The following is a 19,809-nucleotide window of genomic DNA, read 5'->3' on the forward strand; positions in this document are numbered from 1 at the left end:
TCTGCTGCTATATTCCTAGATGTCCGTAAGGCTTTTGACTCTTTCGCTTGACTCTGGTTTGATTCTGCTGTATAAGCTATCACACAATGGTGTAAGAGGACAGGCTCATGCTTGGTTTGATTCCTATTTGTCAGTTAGAACTATCTCCGTAGATTCCCTTTCCCGGTTTTCATCGGAAGTTGAGTTTGGTGCTCTTCAAGGCTCTGTTCTTGGTCTGTTTCTGTTTTTGATTTATTTTAATGACCTTATAGTTATGGTTAAGAATAAGAAGTCTACAGTTTGCTGTCGCCTATGTCATCCTGAATCTTTCAATGCTAAAAATACATCGTTTTCACAGGATGTTGACACTCTCGTTACTTTCACTGATGATAGTACCATTGGTACTGAATTAGGAACTGAGTCTGATATACTTTCCAAATTAGTTGAACTTTTTGAGAAAGTCGCTTTTTGGGTTGGTGCAAATTGCCTAGCACTAAATGTTGCTAAGTCAAGTTTTTTAATTTTTTCCCCGTATTTCTCTAGCGTGCCCTGAGTTAACTAATATCCAGCTTTCAAGGGGCTCTCGCAGTAGACCTAAGGATCGATATGTCCGATTTCTCGGTATTCTTCTCGATGAAAACCTTTGATTCAAGCATCATATTGGACTAATTAATATGAAGATCTCAAGGAGTCTTGGAATTTTGAGGAAGCTAAAACACATTTTTCCTGGATCAGTTTTTAAAATTCTGTTCCATTGCTTAGTTCACTCCTACGTCTCTTATTGCCCTACAATATGGATGTCAACTTTCTCTTCTTGTTTGAAACCACTTTCTAAGTTATATGATAAGGCAAGAAGGCTTATACAGGAAATATTGTTCTACAACTAACCCAACTAGCCCATTACTTGATTTGCAGTCTCTCTACATTCTTTCGTGCGCGTCTTTCACTTTTCATCAAATTCATGGTGATGTTCCCACAGCCCTTCAAACAACTCCTTCTTTCGTCACTGATAGGTCTTCACATCATCTTTGCAATTCAAGGAATATTAATATTTTATTTACTCCATCGGTTAGATTTGACTTCAATCCATTAACTGCTTGTCATATCGTTTGGAACAACCTACCTGAGTCAGCTCAAGAATGTCACTCGTTTGGTAGTTTCAAAAGAATTTTCAAAAAAATTTTTTAATGTCTTGATGTTTTATGTTTAAATATTTTTTTTTAAATTTTATTATTATTTGGGGGTGAGCAGCCTGGGTTAGAAACGTTTGTTGTGAGGGGTATTGAGCTTGTCTAATATTTTTTGTGGCTTGGTTTCAAATATATATTTTGAATTTGGTTTAATTTATTGGATTGCCCTACATCTTCTTTTTTGGGGGGAGGGGGGGGGTCTTAAAGTCGCTTTTTATTTGGGTTTTTAAAATATTGTTTTTTTTTTCTTCTTTGTTTTGTTTTGTGTGTGCATGTGCGTTGACTCTTTGAAAGGTTTAAATGCATTATATTGAAAATACTTTTTTTCTCTTTTTTTTTTAGTATTTGTGCCATTTCTGTTTTTCTCCTGTTTTTTTCCTGGCCATAGAGCCTTACGGGGAATTCTATATTGAAGTGTTTTTGTCGTAAATTTATTGGTTGAACAAATTGATTGATTGATTGATTGGTACACATTATAAAAATTTTGTAAAATTTAAGTTATGTAAATGGCAAGCAGCGGGACGTCGCCAGACTGGTAAATATTTCTCATCCATTCCTCGATGTTAAATGTTTCTTCCTTCACCCTTTCCTGAAGGATACCCTAATACTATGAATTTGATAACCTCAGATATCCCAAAAATCATAGGCCAGAACATAGGACGACATTAAAGCTTTTTACAAGAATGAAAATGAGGTTCTAGCTAGAAAAGATTGTAGAATATGTTCATCCTGAGCGGAATCTTTTGATTTTAAGGGATTTTAACAGAAGTTTAATTAAAATATAATTTTTTGGTTTTAACTAGTTGGAGTGGCAATGTCAGGCGTACACACTCGTGAAAGAATTCGGTAAAGTCAAAAGGGTATATAATTGTGTTTACGCTTGTGCTAGAAGGGAACGTTGAATGTATTTAAACTTGCTTCCAATTTTTTTTTTACCGAAAATGTTAACTATAGAAGCACAGTGCATAATAGGATAATTATAGAAAAAAGTGTGAAAGTTTGGGGACCCTGTTCTAGTTATGTTGACAGACATTTTATTTAATTCCACAGAAAAAAAAATTTCAAGAAACGATTTCCCATTAATATCAAGTTTAAAAACAAAAAAAAAAAGAAAAAGAAAAGAAATCATGATTGTAACCGTCAATCTAACCACCATGAATTAAAAAGTTGATTTTTTTATTTGCTTTATTATTTCATTCCACTCAACAGAAAATTGAAAGTTCTAGTGCCCTTTTCAAGTAGCAAAAAGTTTGTACCATGGCACAATAGTGTTTTCTGTCATTTTGTGGTGTGAAAAGACATTTTTGGCCCAGATGGTGTCGAAGTGCCATCAGGTGGAAAGTTTAAGATAGCCGATTGATCTACAAATTATCAAAAAACTATATAGCCTAGTGAGCTTTCGAGTTTCAGAGGCAGTAATGAAGTGCGTGACGAATTCGGTCGTAAAGATGCGCATACTCCGTACAAAATAACTGACAGTATAAACGTTTGTTTTAAAGATTTATTTACCTAAGTTGATTCATTCAACATAGCTAATTACCTAAGTTTGATTACCTTTTATTTACCTAAGTTTGATAAAATTGTATATAGGGGTGTATAGTTGGCAGTAGCCGTTATGGAGGAGAGTCGGTAGATCTTTGTGGAGATGGAGGGTGTGTGTGCTTGAAGAGTCAAAAAGTACGTTTTTATGCTCGAATTTGCTAAGTCTCCTTGAACCTTCAAATAAATATGTAAGTAAATGTTTTTGGGGGCAGGGGGGGTGTAGAAATTTACCTTTAATATCCTTGGTCCCCAGGAGTATTTTTGGAATAAACTGTAATATGGTTGCTGAAGGGTGATAGCCCCCTTTTATTGCAGATAATCTTTTCTGTGTAACTTAAAAGGTTACATTCTCATGCTAACCGGTACAAAAGATGGAGAGGTGGGGTGGTATCATGAGTGCTTCGAAGGCATTTCCTGGTGTGGAAGGGGATGGTCAAGTGCTACCATGAGCTTGGTTTTCCCTGAGATGGAAATGGAAATATTTATTATTTTCCTATTGATACACACTGCTTAATGTCTTTTTGTTTCCCCGGGGACATCACGTGGCCCCCTTGCCGGTGCCTATAGAGAACATCCTCGTAAAAAAGATTTGTTCGAAGAAGTCGCCTTAAAAACCGTAAAAAAAATGGCCCTATAAAAAATTTTTCGTATTTAAGACCCCTCTCCGCTCATAATAGATATTTGGAGCGTAAAGAACGAGGTGTTGAAGGCAATCCCCTTTGTATACGTAATAGTTTCTGTTCGTTTTTAGTTTTGATGTTGCTCCTTACTTTTCGTTGAAAACACGTTTTTTTAGTTAATGTTATTAAGGAAGGTATGTATTTTGAACTTTACTTTCCAAAAAGACGACAGGCATTCAGGTGAGCCTTTTAAAGAATGTTGAGTAGAGTGGTGAACTAAATCAAACACGTTACGTGTATACGGATTGTCAAAAGGGCGTAACTCAGGAATAACTGAGTATATTAATTTAGAAATTTCAGGAAATGTAGGGATATGATCAAAAAGGCAATATTTGCATGCTATCACAGCTGCTACAGCTTCCACCGCTGCTACAGCTTCCACCGCTGCTACTGCTACCACTACTACTTCCATACTACTCCATTTACAATGTTGTGGGGAAATTTGAACTAAATCAAAAGACGCTACGTCAATGTAAATTGTCAAAAGAGCGTATCTCAAGAATTGAGCTGGGTATTAAGTTGGAACTTTCAGAGAATGCTTAAAGGGGAAGATCATCGGACCACAAGGCAATATGTGTACGCTACTGAATACTATTCTCACTGCTACATTTACTACTACTACTACTTCAACTACTACTTCTATTGCAACTACTTGTAAGGCTAAGACCATTAAGGTGAAAATTTCAAGAAGTATATGAACATACAGGTTATCAAAAGGATATATCAGCAATGTCATAGCAATGGCTAATTGTATTCAGTTGAAACTTCCAGGACTTGATGAGAGGGATGTTCTACTGATCAAAAGGCACTAAGTTAGTACTATTTCTGCTACTAGTATTAATACTACTAGTAGTAATACCAATGCTACTACTGTGACTAATTTTACAACTATGCCTAATGGTATGAAGGTGTTGAAATGGTATTAGTAGGACTTCTGCTATTACTATTATTACTACTAGTAGTAATACCAATACTACTACTGTGACTACTTTACAACTATGCCTAATGGTATGAAGGTGAAATTTTCACTTTACTTGAAATTTTCGAGCATAATTTGCATTTTACTGAACACAAAATACATTTTAAATGTTTTTGCTTTTCTCATTTTAATATATAACAAATTATCAAAACTTTAAGGAATAAATATCAGTATATATATATTAAACTGACAACCTGCAGTCATTTTTTTTTTTTTTTTTTTTTTTTTAGTAAAATACATATTATGTTCTGGTCTTGTGAAGGCATGGGGGTTGTCAGCCCTACTCATGTTAATTTTTGCTTGTTTTGAGTTTGACTTGATTATTTATGATCATTTCTGTGGGTTTTCGGGTTTCATTTATTTATTGATGGTGATTTGTGATAGTTTTGCGCTTGGAAGATTATTTAAATTTATTTTCTACTCATTTTTGGTTTAGTGGAGCTCTTTAATTTTCTTTGAAGAACTTGTTTCATGGAAAAAGTTTTTAAAATTTGCAAAAAAATAAAAAAAAATAAAAAAATAAACAAGCTGATTCCATAGCCTAAAACAGATTTGCCCTCCTACTTGGAAATTCACCTTTTCGAAATTTTTCAAGATAAATTTTTAAACATGGATGTTATAAACACGTTTATTTTTTTGTATGCTTGTTTAATTGTTTGTATAATTGTTTAAATTTCAACGATGGTATAATTTATGTATATACGTATATATAAACGTATAAATAAATATATAATATATATAAAACAATATATTACATATAATACGTAATAATGTATAGTATTATATATAAATATACAATTTATATATTTGAAAACATGTAAACCATGGTATAATTGTATACATTTAAATTTCAGGCTCTAGCTGATCTCGTGACGGAAGAAGATTTGTCGGTTGGGAGGCTGTACCCCCCTCTTTCAAGCATTCGAGAGTGCTCCTTCAGCATTGCGACCTACATAGCTGAACACGTTTATAAAGAAGGTAAGTTTTCACATTCCAAAAATTTCAAAAACATATCAAGCCGTTGAAATTTGATAATAATAAGTATGAAGCGGGTTTGTACAGCCCGATGGTAGAATTTGCTGGAAAGACCCTGATATTTAATTTATATTTGAGACGTTGGCCAGGGATGTCAATCCAACAAAATGTAGGAGGGCGGTGCAAAACGTATTTATGGAACAAAGGCGAGAAGTTTTTTTCGATTTTTTCAATTGAAATACCGTTTTCCGCAAATTAATGCTGGAAACTAAACGTCCAACTGGAGAAACGCTTCCTAGCCTCTGAAAACATTAACTTAGAAGAATTCCGAACAAATCGTGGCAGGAATAGGTCATCTACATATATGTTCGCCAACGAACCGGTCAACCATTAGTTACTGACTTTCTGAAATGCAGGAGATGGACATACCTTGGCCATGTCCGTCGTATGCCATAGGATCAACTCCCATGTACAGTTTATAAGTGGTAAAAGTGCTAGGGTTTTTACTCATCTGTTTCCAATAGGGATTCCATTAGGTATGGAAGAGTATGTAAAGAGTATTGTGAAGAGTGTGGAAAACTGACAAGTGTTTGTAAAGAGTATATAGAGTATGTAGGTGTATGTATGGAATATTATATAAAGAGTATTAAGAGTATTGCCAAGAGTATGGGAAACTGATAAGCATTGGCGCCCATAAGCTGAATTTTAGGGGGGGATTAGCTGGTCTATTCGGCACATCCAACGCTGTATAATAGAAATCTCAAAACGAAAATGTAAAATATAAGGCAGCATCATTCAGCCAGGGGGGGGGGCTGGAGGCCCCCTCTGCCCCCCATATGGGCGCCCTTGCTGATAAGTATTTGTAAAGAGTATATAGAGTATGTAGTTGTATGTATGGAATAGTGTGTAAAGAGTATTAAGAGCATTGCCAAGAGTATGGGAAATTTATAAGTGTTTGGAAACAGTATGTTAAGTATTTAGGTGAATGTACGGAAGAATATGTAAAGAGTATTAAGAATTTGTAAAGAGTATGGGAAACTGATACGAGTTTGTAAAGGGCGCGTAAAGTATATGGGAGTTCTATGGGAAGTTCCCCAAAAAAATATAATATTTACTTTTTTGTCCAAAAATTCGCAGAGAAGTTGTGAAGTAGTTAGTTGGGTAGCCAAACACTAATTCTTGAACAAGTAGGACTACTTTGAAAGTTTTGCTATGTTTACCGTATTTCCCCGTATGTCCACAGTAATATTACAATTTAACTTTGAACGTAACCCCCCTTGCTAATTCATGTGTTATGTACTTCATCAAACTTCCGAGTTCGCGAAGATCAAAGTTTTGGTCCATTATTTGTTAAGACCAAATAGCGGACCACGTACAGTAAACGTGAGAGGTTTTCTCTGTAAAATAACGATCTGGAAATTTGCATACTTCGCCCTTTCTAGTTTACTTAGGTATCAAGTTGTCGTCTTAGTAATGTTGCTTGGGTAGTCAAGACTAACTATTGAATAAGCATTGTAAAAGAAATAAGGGGCTTTCACACTAGGTTTGTAATTTTCTACTTTTAGTGGGCAAGTTACGTTACACTAAGGAAAACCTTTCACACTTAAACTAGCCCTTTAACACTAGCCGGAGGTAAAGATTCACAAAACCATCAGGATCGTCGTCTAAAATTATCACAGAAAACATAAGTAAACTATTTAAAAATTAAAGGTGTGTAATGGAGATTGAAGCTCTGATCCGGCTTGAAAGGCTTTCCAGATAGTTTATTAATTCATTTTCAACATTTGTTAATTCCTCTTCCGATAATTTTATTTTGTTGCTGCTATATTGATTTTTCCATAGCGTAACATAGACTTCCTTAACGTAAAATTCTGAGTGGAGTTCAAGTCTACTTAGCAATGCTTACGTTACGGCAAAATTTGCTTCGTAACATTACATTACATAACGTGAAGTCCTAAGCTATGCTAGTGTGAATGGTTCCACGGCGTGGTGTGAAGGAATCATTACCGTTTTGTCCATATTTCACCTGAAGTCCAAGCCACATCTAACTTCAAAACTGTAAATGTTTTTTTTAATGTATATGTGCGTTCCAGTATCTAAAGGACGTGCTTATCCCACTCAATCCTTTGTTATGTGAAACAAAGGATTGAAACAAAGGCAGATCAAAATATTAGTGCATTAAGGCCTTAAAGGTTAGTGATTTGTCAACGTCCTTTCTGTTTTGCTGATAATGAAGAAGTAACCGAAAAACTAAGGAGCAAAAACCTCTTAAATAAGTGTTTGTATTCCTTAATTCGAAAAACAGCTTTGATCTATCTTGTATAATTTTTTTAAGCATGTTAATATTACCAGAAGCTAACTTATCTTACAGTGGCGATCACACAAGCTACGTAATTTTCTATTTTGTTTTCGTTAAGTTTCGTAATGCTAAGTGTAATCAGTCACGCTTAAAGAAGTCCTTTCACACTAGGCTGACGTAAAAACTCATAAAGCCAGCATAAGCATCATTTAAAACCATCACAATCATCACAAGCAAACTAAATAAAAATCAGGAATGGAGATTCAAGCTCTTATCAAGTAAGAAAGGCTTTCTAGAAAAAATTTCTTATTCATCTTCAAAATTTACTAATTGCTCATTCAGAAACTCCACTTTGTTGCTGGTATTGGCTTTTCACTTTCCCATTGCGTAACATAAACTGACAACGTGAAATTCTAAGCAAAGTTAGTCTTCCTAGAGTTGCTTACGGTCGTTACGTTGCTACAGAAAAAATTTGCTCCCTAAGATTACATAACGTACAGTAAATGCTTAGGTTATACTAGTGTGATAGATTCTACGGTGTAGTGTGAAAAAACTATAAGCATCACTCACTTAATGAAAAGGGTTTTAGCTAATTTTTCTATTCACGAGGATAAGTGGGATAAGTGATCTAGGGTGGGAATCCGATAACTAGGTAATAAATAAGGATGGAAATAAGCATTTTCATTCCTCAAATAAATAAGCTGTTTCAATTTTTTTTTTTTAACTATAATGACATTACCGACTCTACTGACATATTATAGTTGTCATTTACTAACGAATGGCTACGCTCTGTTATACATCTTATCGTTCTTTTTCGAGGATTGAATATATAAAAAAAATTTTTTTTTACTGAAAGTGAAGAGCGACATTAAAACTTAAAACGAACAGAAATTATTCCTTATTTCAAAGAGGCTGTCCCCTCCTCAACGCCTCGCTTTTTGCGTTAAAGTTTTTTATTGTTCTAAAAAATAGAATTGTGAGAAAGAGTCAAACTTCGATTACTCCTTACTTACAGTTTGTTACCTCGAACATTTTGATAAGCAATGAAAGCTATCTTGCGCCTGAATCGGAAGCCTTTAGGATTGATCTAAATCGGGCATGTATACACGATTTTTTTGTGGAGGCCGAATAATACAGAAGTAAATGTTTATTTTATTATTTGAATAAGAAGTGCCCAGAAGTTCGAGAAAATTTAAGTGTTTTTTTTGGGGGGGGGGGGGGAGGAATGGGTGGAAGCCTAAGCTCCATCTTCTCTACGTCTCTGATTCATATGAATCCTCATAAATGGATTAACAAGTATAATTGTCCATATAGATCGAAAATTGGTCTTCTGCCTCAGATTTACGCAAGGTATGTCTTCATACAAAACAGCAAATCACATATAGTAAGCTTGAATAATTTTCATTTTAAATGACGCCTGTTTTATTAATGTCCTCTTTTCTACCTTGCTTATTTCAATTTCTGTAGTTATTCAGATATTTTCGATCGCCCTGTAGAAAACTGTATCTTAATCTGTTTGATCATTGAAACCGAGCCGACAAGTTTTGTGAAGTTTGAATAAGTTCATCCAAATTAGTTAGTAAGCCTACTAGTTTTTGCCAAGGGCTCAATAAGTCCCCTGATAGATTTTAAGTTCTTACCAAGTTTGCTTCATTTCACCAAGTCCAACGATTTAAAATTGCGCTTTAAATGGCTTGATTTCATCCAAAACCATTTGAAAATCGCAAACTGTGGGCTTTCTGTGCTTGTTCTTGTTGAAGTAAACCAAAAGTTTATTTGAAGATAAGGCGAGGCTGTCCATTGACATTCTAAGTTCATAAGGAAGTTCATGAAAGTTGGCACAAAAGTGTGACGATTAAATGAATGTTCAGATACTCTCTATTTTCTAACTGTAACTCTCTACTTTCTACTTTTGACTGATAATAGTGGATTTCGAATTAAGATTTACTGTCAACGGGCGCTAGCTTTAGTGGTGTCTAAACCTTGTTTGCAAAAAAACTTTCCAAAGTTAGGCTAAATATGTAAAATAAACGTACAAATCTGTTTTAACAAAATTTTGAATTTTTGCATGTTCATTTTAGCTTCCTAAAGGACGATGTCATCTTTGCTAAGTTTTTTGTATCGTGGAAGCAATCTTTCTTCTGTTACACCTTTCCCTAAGAAAAGACATTTCTGAACTCACCCTTCTCCCAGATCAAGATTAAAAAAAATAAAATACATCTCGTAAAAAAACCGGTAACTTTGACATAAAAGCGCACAATTTGCATTTTAGACGATGCAAATTTTTTTGGCGGGGAGTGGGATTTTATCAAACCATTGTTCGCATAAAGTAGAGATCTTCATTTGAATTATTTTTGACTACATTTGCTTTTTCAAGCACTAAAACATATGCATCAATAGACATCCATCTTCTACCACTTTCTGCCGAAAAAGGGCAGTTTATTTATATTGGACATATTCTCTTTTTCAGTCTGTCACTACCCTGACAACAATCCTTTCACTAGAACTCCTTAAGGGCAACTTCATCACAAAAGTAGGATTCTAAATTTAGCTTAGTTATTCAATTTCTGCTTTTCTACTGAATATATTCTAAAAGCACTTTCTTAAAAGTTTAATTTTCGATAAAAGAAAAAGTCTTTAAATTATTTAAATTATGTTCCCCTGCCGTTTAGTGCAATTTAAAAAGTTTTTGGTCGTTATGGAGTACTTATGCGCAGTACCATATATATGTTTTTCTCATAGATTTTCTTGGAGGGGTTTTAAACAAGACAAGAATGGGTCCTTTTTTCTGCTTAACTTCTGTGACTTGATAACTTTTTGAAGTCGACATTTGGAAGTATTTTGATGAGAATATGATTAATTATCAATTAAACTAATCATTATAAACTAGTAAGGTGTTAAGCTTATGTCGAGTTTCTAATTAATTATTACAATTAAATGGTTAGGTCAAATGTTGGGTCACCAATACAACTGTTTTGGAATGTTGAAGAAAATCCATGTTTAATATATTTTTTTTCTCTGTTAAACGTCACATGCTCAGTCGATTACATCCAGAATCAGCAATTACATTTCCAGAACTATCATCTACTAATTAATTAAACTTAGTCGTACTTGTAATCGAATTAAGAGAGTTTTTTATAATCCCAGGGCCTGCTAATTTAATTAACATGAATTAGTTATATGTAGAGAACTCGCTCTTCAGGTTTAATCTAACATTTCTGGAAAAGATTTGGGGAAATAATAATAAAAATCGCAGTCGTGTTCTGCTGTAAGTGGCAGGATAAAACAGTAACCAATTCGTGTCTTTGTCTATAATGCTGTTTCAAACAATTCGTGGTCAAACTGTAAGTGAGGAGTGACTCGGCTCAATAGTTGCCGAAACTCTAAAAAAAAAGAACTTTAATATCAATAGATACATCAAAAGAATTTACCTTTTATGCTTATTTTAAATATATAAGATTCATTAAGTTTAGTTTTACCCACGAAAAGCTACGAGCCTGAGAAAAATTGAATGATTTTCGAAAAAGGAGAAACACCCTCTAAAAGTTAAAGAATCTTAACGAAAATTGCACCATCAGATTCATCGTATCAGAGAACCCTACTGTCGGGCTGTACGTCATGAAATTTGCCCAATGTTTACGCATAGTATATGTTATTGGGAAGTAATAAAAAAAATTTCGGGGTGGGGTTTTTGCTGGGGTTGGGAATCAACGGGGAGAATTTTCCATTGTCTCCGGGCTATGACGGCTTTACTGTCCTACCCGATACCAAGTTTTAAGTCATAAAGGAAAACCACCAGTAAAATAGTTGCTTGGCCTCAAAAAACATTACTTCTGTTTTATTTTCGGGTAGCAAAAAAAAAAAAAAAAAAATCTTCGGCTGACCGTTTTTCCTTCCTGTTTTTATATTCCAGTAAATATCCCTTTCTTAAAGAAATTTTTTGAATCAAGAAAAAACTATGACTGGACTGTCTTAAACTACACGAAGGAATTGGGAATCGTTTTTGCAATTGAAGATGCAGCCGCCTCATACGAATACCTCACTGCTTTCGGATGTTCTATCAGTCTAGTTTGAATACTACGCCGTTTTTCCCTGAAGGTTTTTACAGGCTTGTAAACCGTTTCACAGTGTGTCCAATCTTATCATAAACAGAAAGAAAATTCATTTTGATTCTATATTTTTACATAAGGAGGAAATTACTTATTGTTTTTCATTTTTTTTTTTTTTTTGTGGTGTTTAGTATTTTGTTGGTGTTTTTCAGTCTTTCTTATTTTATGCTCTATTTTGTAGACTAGATAGTGAAATATTCTGTACGGGTTTAATCACTGAATAAAATCATTCAAGGAGGAAAGTCGGTTTCTTTGTACGAAGGACATCTTTCTTTTCTTTTGCTAATATTGACTTCAAATGCCGGGATACCAAGCATGCCAGGATACGGGATGCTCCGGGATATCAAGATCAGTTTGCGTTTTCACTTTGAACCATCTGTAAATTGAAATAGGAAAGCAAAGAAGAGACAATTTTGAAGAAAGCGTGAAATTTTCGGTTCAGCTTTATTAAACATTTTATCACTTTTCGAATGTTTACTAACGATCAGTTAGGCACTAAAGTACCTAACTTGTGTTTTACGTGAGCCTCTGTTAAATCCTAGTGATCTGGGTTAAATCTGCAATACGAATGTAGAGTTCAAGGTTTATTTTTAGGGCACATAATTGTTGTTTTACAATACTTCTTGCTTAAATCTTAAATCGTAGAGTTGTCCCCTTAACTTTGTGCTTGTATAGACAGTATTAGGTTTCAGAATTTGGAAAATCAAAGAAGGCTACAAATTTGAGCTTGTCACTAAATGGGACTCTGGGACGATGCTTAATATTCAACCACCCATGATTTTTAAATCAGCATCATTCAAGTTCCAAAAAAAAAAAAAAACGGTGTCTGTGTAGAACAAGTTTGAGTGAGGGTCTTTCGAGGATTGAAATCGCCTAATACCCTCGCAGTGCTGGAGGCTTAGGGTACTACTGGATGCCTTAGGGTACTAGCGTAATCTTTTTGAGAAGTTTCCGGATAGGCTGAACTTTCTTGGTGTGATTAGTACACCGAAACAACCGATCACTTGGGCAACATTATCAACTTAAAAAAAAAATCTCGAAAAATCTATAATCGAATCATAGAAAAGTACTATTCATAACATTTAATAGCCCCCCCCCCCCTAATCACAAAACTGTCACTACCAAGTCAAACTTTGGCAATGGCCCTGTACCCCTCCCCCTCTTCAGTCGCGTCTTGACATATATAAGTTGTTATTCATTACATATTTAATGCTTCTTCCAAAGCATTTGCCATATGATCCTTACGAGATGCGGGGGGGGGGGGGGTATAACTAGCTCTAGTCTCACTCGCATTAACTGTATTTACCAAAGTACCTTATGGCGGGAATTATTTTGAACTACTATCTACTCTGAAATTTTATATTTTCCTTGTAAAAGACGTTCAAGGTTATTACTACCTCAGCATTATGTTTATTGGCAAAATACCAAATTCGGAAGTGAGGAGTTTGCGTCAATATGATGTAGAAATATTTTTTTGCAAGTATTGTGCAGGTTAGATCTTTTTGCTCAGTGTGCTTTTACTGTTTAGCTAGTAATTTTCTCTGCACTTACTTTAAAACTACCCGTGATTCTATTTCTAAACTTGCAAGCAGTTTTATTTCTCAAATACTGCTAAGCATTGCTTTTTCCAGTTTTGCTGGCTAAAGTTTGACTTTCATCCCGATTCTTTAAGAACGACTCCTGAAAGAGAAGGATCCGAGTCCGTTGATTTTGAATTGAAAATCAAGTATTTTGCAGTAGGCATCAAGACATGGCTAATTGTAGGAAAAAACCCAAGACAGATAGCCCGAGTAATTAATTAGTTTATCTCGAAGAAGAAGTTTTTTAAAGTAATAACAAATCTTAGCGTCAAGAGCGAGGGATTGAGGAGAAGGCAGCCCCCTCTCGTATACGGAATAATTTCTGTTCTATTTAAGTGTTAATGTTGCTTCTTATTTTCAGTTGAAAAACTTTTTTTTTTATTTTATTTAATAGTTTATTAGGAACTGGCTCTGTTTTGGATCATTTACTTCTATAATTGGATAAACCGAACGCAATGCAAAGCGTCTACATTTTATTCCGGATATTTTTTTCTTCATCGATGGTAATGTTGACCTATTTTGTTTTGACCAAAAAACAAAATAAAATAAAAAGGGAAAAAGAAGCTTTAAAAAAATCCTACTTTTAATATATTTTATATGTGGAACAAGGGAAAAACTAAGTGTATCCATTAGCTTATTCAAATACCTCAGTTTTACATTCTCAGATTTTGTTTACAAACCATTTGAAGCTGAGAGTACTTACTTAGCGAAATTCCTCTCTTATTTGCTTTTGCAAGAGAAAGATTCTTCTGGATTTCAAGATTTCTTGAAAAGCTAATGCTCGACAAAAATTGAAAGACAGAGAGATTTGATTTTTCTTTTGTAATTTGCGATGAAAGAAAGTGGGTGTAGTCTGGTGTATATTTTACTGCAATGCTAACTAATTAGGAGGAGGGGTATCTCAGTGTTAAGGGTAAAATCTCCAAGGTGTTGATTTAATTAAATATTTGAGTATTCAGGGGAATTATGGAAGTCTAGTAAACAACACACCAGTCCATTAAGTTTGAACAGATTGGGGTGGATTAGGAGCATATGTAGTTGTGTTGGCCTACACCGATTTCTGGGTGTATGAAAAGAAATTACTTGCAAATAACGTATTTTGACAAGGTGTAAATACGAAGATTGATTAAGCAATAATTCTGTGGCGCAAAATGGTCGTAAGTCCACTTTTTATGATTTTACAGGAGAGCAAAATGAAAATAAAAAGGCACAATGAAAAAGTCTTTCTCACAAATCAGAATTTAAGAAATTCGAACCTTTAAAGACTGATTCCAAGTTAATTTCTCGATCGGAATTCACTTGAAATGTCCAAATTGCTGAATTGACTTACACTCTTTGTTACGCCCTTTTGGAACAATTTATAACTCGGTCAGAATTGAAGATAAGCCCATTTTGAGTAGACCAATCGATAGATCTCTTTGAGCCCTTATAAACCATATGCATAATTCATTTTCGGAAAAAACTGGACTTACGCCCAATTTGCTTAACGCCACAGAATTTAACCAATTGATGCAGCAATACGAATTTGCTTACCCCTAGACAAGATTACGTACTCTGCTTCTTACTGGATCTACTTACCTAGACACTGACATGAGCAGATTAGTTTGGATTAGTCTGGAATAGTTCCCCATCAAACCCTTGACAATGGCAAATATCTAACAATCGCATTTTATATCTTGCGGCAACTAATAATGAGTGTTTATTATTTTCATTAACGAAAAGCAGCTTGTTAAAGCCTTTGGTGTAATCTGGTGTAGGTTTCATAACAATTATAACTAATTAGCGGGGGGGGTATCTCAGTGTCAATGGAGAAATCTCCAGGATGTTGATTTAATTAAATATTTAAGTATTTAGAGGAAATATTGTAGCCTAGTAAACGACACACCACAAAATAAACGGTTGATATAAACATCTTTTAAAGTTTCATTTAACTAAGTTCCTTCATTTTAGGCTTGATAATACTGTATAAGGAGGGCCAATTAGTCTTTGGAGCAGGAGGAGGGCCAATTAGTCTTTGTGTAGGCGGAGGGAGTTTGCCTAAACCCTCAAAATCTACGTTTTATGCCGAAATTTCCTGACTCTCTTGACTCGGAGGAAGGAAATGGAAGAAATTGATCTCTAATCCCTCTTTATTCCAGGGAACATTTTTGGTCTATGCCTTTAATATTAGGACTGGGGCGATAGCGCCCCGCCGATTACGATAATCTTTGTAAAAGATTACATTCCCTTGCCTGCCAGTATAGAGGTAAAAATCGAGGCTGGGCTTCATGAGTGTCACTTGGAAGTTTCTTGTACTGGGGGAGGGGTTGGGTTTGGAAGGGCTAGCAGGAGCTTTGCCTTGACTGAGTTTAAATGATAATATTTGTCCATTTCCTATTTATATACAATGTAGCCTATAATGCCTTCTAGTTTTCCCAGGGAGCGTTGCCTCCTGCTCCTGTTCGTGGGGAACATCCCCCCCTGTAAAACATGTTTGTTCATAGTATTTGCATTTAAAACCAAGCAAATTATCACTCTGTAAATAATTTTTGTAATGAATGTGTAAATAATTAAATGTGTCAAATAATTTTAATAATTTGTAAATAATTCCAGCTTCACCGTCCTAATAAATATTCAAGTAATACATTTTTTCAGGGACTAAAATCATTCTCGAAGCTTTGTTTCATGAAAATTAAGCTTGATTTTAAAAAAAAACGGGAGTTGAAGTAGGGATTATTGGCCCTCCTTGACATTTAAGATAGCCTTGGATCAAAGTGTTCGTAGTAACAAACTCAAGTAAAAGCAACCCCTGTCAATAGAAACCGAAACTTCAAAAACATTTCGGTTACAACATTTGCAACAGCAAAATCTATCATTCATGCTGATTCTCAATGGAGAAAGCATTTTTTAAGGATACTCATTAAAAGCTGTCACCATATAAAGATTTGCATAATTTTAGAAACAAAGGCACCTAAAAAGGGTGTCATCTTGATGGAAACTACACAGTGAAATCCAACAGGTATGAGAGACCTAAAGGCGCTATTTACAAAATTTGAAATTTCTCCTTTATCTTATGGCGTGATGAATATGTATGAATTACATCTTGCGTTCATCTCAATCTCATTGTGAATGGACTTTTAAACTCAATTACAAATAAGCCTAAAAAAACATGATGGAAATTGAAATAGCGCGTGGCACTGCCGTTTGCAATAATCTGATAAGGCAACTCGTTCCGGGTGAACTAGCTGGTGTTGCATAAAGAGGGATGGCAAATTCTGGTTACTGGGACCTTTTCGTATTTAAGTACTGTGTAACACTAGTCTTTGCTGGTATTTTACTGCATCCCCAACTTTTATTTATTGTGTTTATTGTAAAGTAGGACACTATTGTTCGTTTCTTTCAAGTGTTGGAGGAAGTGTTAAAGTTTCGTTTTTTTCAAGGCTTGTATGTTTGCGTAAAGATTGGAGCATTTTTATGCTTCTTGAGCAATGCTAGGTTTTGGGATATTTCAGTAGTAGCAAGGTCACTGAGGGCACGGACGCCCAGGTAATCTATTGTATATTAAGTGCTTTTGCAATATGGAGGATTAATTCCTTTTGAATCATTTTGGACAAAGCAATTTTCTTCTTAAAAAAAAAACGAGCAAAAGTATTTATTGGTGAAAATTCTGTCGATGTCCGCTTTACTGTTTGTCCATTTAAGAGCTTTAGGTCAAAGTTAAGCCACTCCGTATTCCTTACTTCATGAAAACGAAACTATGTTAGTGCTTACCTGCACAATTTCAAGCAACATTCTAAGATATGTTAGGTTTTTTAATATAAAGTTAAAAGCTGTTTCCTTTTTTAGCTGTTGTCTCAATCCTTGAATTTATAGTTACAGAATTAAGATACAAATAGAAGCTTCTTCTTTTCAGGAAAAGCCTCAACTTATCCCGAACCAAGTAACAAAAGAAAATTTATAGAAGACCAGACTTACGATTACAACTACGATGGTTTTTCTGCCTTGCCTGAGACGTACGAATGGCCCAAGAACTAAAATGCCCCAAGAATAAAAATGACACAATCTGACTCGTTATACTTTATTAGTTGGTCTTATATGAAATGTAAATTCATTATTTTGGTAATTAAATGCAGCACGGTAATTCAAAAGGCTGTATGTAACACTTGTCTTGAAAGTCGCATTTATAAAAAAAATGTTACTAAACGAAATATGCTCTTTCAGTGAGTGAGTCATCGATTTTCCTATATCTTGTTTGGGTCTTAAGGTGATTAGAACTTTATTCCCTCCCAATTCCGCTATATGTTCTTTTCTCAAATGCAGTAGAAGTTTGAACCTTGTGCGTTTGCATAAACATTGTTTCTACTTCCAGGCATGTAGGAAGTGCCAAGGAGGGCCAAATATTATTTAAAGGGCCAAATAATCTTTCGTTTGCAATTTAAATAGGAAGGTCCAAAAAATTTGGGGAAAATTACGATTTAGAGGGTGGGGACAGGCTCCAAAGTTCAAATACCTATGTATGTACACATCTGTCTTGTCTTGAAGGCTGTTTAAAAAAACGTTCGTTTATGATAGTCGAAATACTAAAAACTCCTTTTTTGGTTTCAGTGCTCTACTGCAAAATTTTTTCCAAGTTTGTTCCAAAATTTGTCAGGGTCAAATCTATTTTGTCTCCTTTCCCTTTCAAGGATTTTTTTTTACTGCCACCAACCGGGGGGGGGGGCTAAGGGGTGTATTCCAAGTCCCCATGACCAAAGAACATATTTTCGAAAGGGTTAAGCTGATCAGCTATGCTGTTTCTGAGATAGCTTCATTTAGCCATTTTGATAGCTGAACTTTGCTTTTTTTTAATTAGAAGCTTTTACTTTTGTTTTCCATAGTATACACATTTTGAAAGGATCATAGAAAGGGTTTTTGCCCCCTTTATCCCTCTTGTGCAAACAGCAGTTCAATCTAAAACCCCAAAACGTGTTTTCAACTTTCGTACTTTTATTTAAGATTTATTTTTTGTAGCATACTGCTTTTTGAATTCCCGTAGCCGAGTGTCTACAGAGTTGTAACCTTATTCATGGATTCTAATTTACACTTTAGAGCATTAATGGGACTTAGTGCCATTTACGTTGATAAATGGGAAACGGGAAAAATTAATCATTATGGAAGCAATAAAGGGTGAACATTTTTAAATAACAGTTCAACGGTTGCTACCAATTCTATTCAGAATACTGTCTAAAAAGTTGCAATCAGGAGCACTTATTCCGAATTCTATTCGAAATTACTTGAGGTCTAGTTTATCAGAATATTAGCATAAAAAAATTCTACTAGAAAATGAAACCAGCCCTAAGTACTTTTTGTGAGTGAATAAAGATACATATCTCTGTATTTTTTGTTAAGATGGTAAATTTAACTATCTGGTGAACACATTTCGATAGCTTTTTTTTTCCTTATATTCCTAGGCGCATTTCTTCTTTTAAATGGTAAATATAACTATTCTTCTGGTGAGCAAATTTCGGTAGCTTTTTTTGCCTTGTATTCCTAAGCGCATTTTATGTTTAAATGGTAAATATAACTATTCCCTCTGATGAACAAATTTCGGTAGTTTTTTTTGCTTTATGTTCCTAGGCGCTGAAAAGTTAATTTTTTGTTTTATTTCTATGTCTCCACACACGTGTGTTATCTATATACTCGTCCAAATTCTAATTTAAGTACTAATTTAAGTACCTAATTTAAGACCTAATTTAAGTACTTAATTTTTAGACACTTAGTATTTAAAAATTTCTTAGCTCCCCAACTCTCAATAAAATACCCAGTTTTGCTTCCTCCTAATTTTACATTGTTTTTTTTCCCCTTGAACACTCAGTGTCCTAACTGAAGTCGTCTGAACTTGAGTTTCCAAACTTATTTCCTTTAATTATTTTGATCTTGGAGGGGTTAATGCGTCTACAGAGTTTGCCATTTACCTTAGGAATAAATGTTATTGATTCGATAGTCAATTAAAAGTTTCTTCACGAGTTTCTATAATATAATAGTTTGGATGTTTCTTTGTACGTTTCAGAATTTCAAGGAATAAAAGATTTTTCTTGAATCGTTTCCTTGTTTTTGTTTTGCTTTTGCAGGTGTCAATTTAAATTTAGATTTAAAGTCAGTAAATTGAATGTCAGTTTAAAAGGGTTAATTCTAATTTAAAGTATTGTGGCTTTCACACAACACATAAGGTAATGTGCCCAGAGGTTCCAGTGAAATGGGTTCGGGGGCAGAGGGGGACAGTTGCCACCATCTAAGACTTTTTTGCCCTTCCCTATACTTTGAAAAAAATTTTTTCGATGTTTATATTGACAAATTTGCCTCCCCCCTCGCAAAATATCGTTTTTTGCGTCTTCATTAAAAAAAAATAATCCTCGTCCCTCCCCCTCTCTACGTTTTCGTGAATTTGCGTCCCTGGATATATCTGTTACGGCCAGTTACTGTTTTATTGACGTTTTTATTATCAGTTATTGATAAAT

The 19,809-nt window shown here is 34.6% G+C and overlaps 1 protein-coding gene across 3 annotated transcripts in view; it reads left to right on the forward strand.

Annotated features, from left to right (window-relative positions):
* Window positions 1–19,391, forward strand: part of Men-b (NADP-dependent malic enzyme b, mitochondrial) — a 270,075-nt gene extending 250,684 nt beyond the window's left edge. For all 3 annotated transcript variants that reach the window (XM_089103272.1, XM_089103274.1, XM_089103273.1), the window contains exons 11-12: window positions 5,225–5,348; window positions 17,226–19,391. In XM_089103272.1, the coding sequence (XP_088959398.1) occupies window positions 5,225–5,348; window positions 17,226–17,347 (246 nt within the window). In that variant the 3' untranslated portion in view covers window positions 17,348–19,391. The remainder of the gene's footprint in view (window positions 1–5,224; window positions 5,349–17,225) is intronic.
* The last annotated feature ends 418 nt before the right edge of the window (window positions 19,392–19,809 follow it).

Source organism: Artemia sp. Qi Xiang Cuo, chromosome 2, assembly GCF_049724085.1.
Source record: "Artemia sp. Qi Xiang Cuo chromosome 2, ASM4972408v1, whole genome shotgun sequence".
In the NCBI taxonomy this organism is placed as follows: Eukaryota; Metazoa; Arthropoda; class Branchiopoda; order Anostraca; family Artemiidae; genus Artemia; species Artemia sp. Qi Xiang Cuo.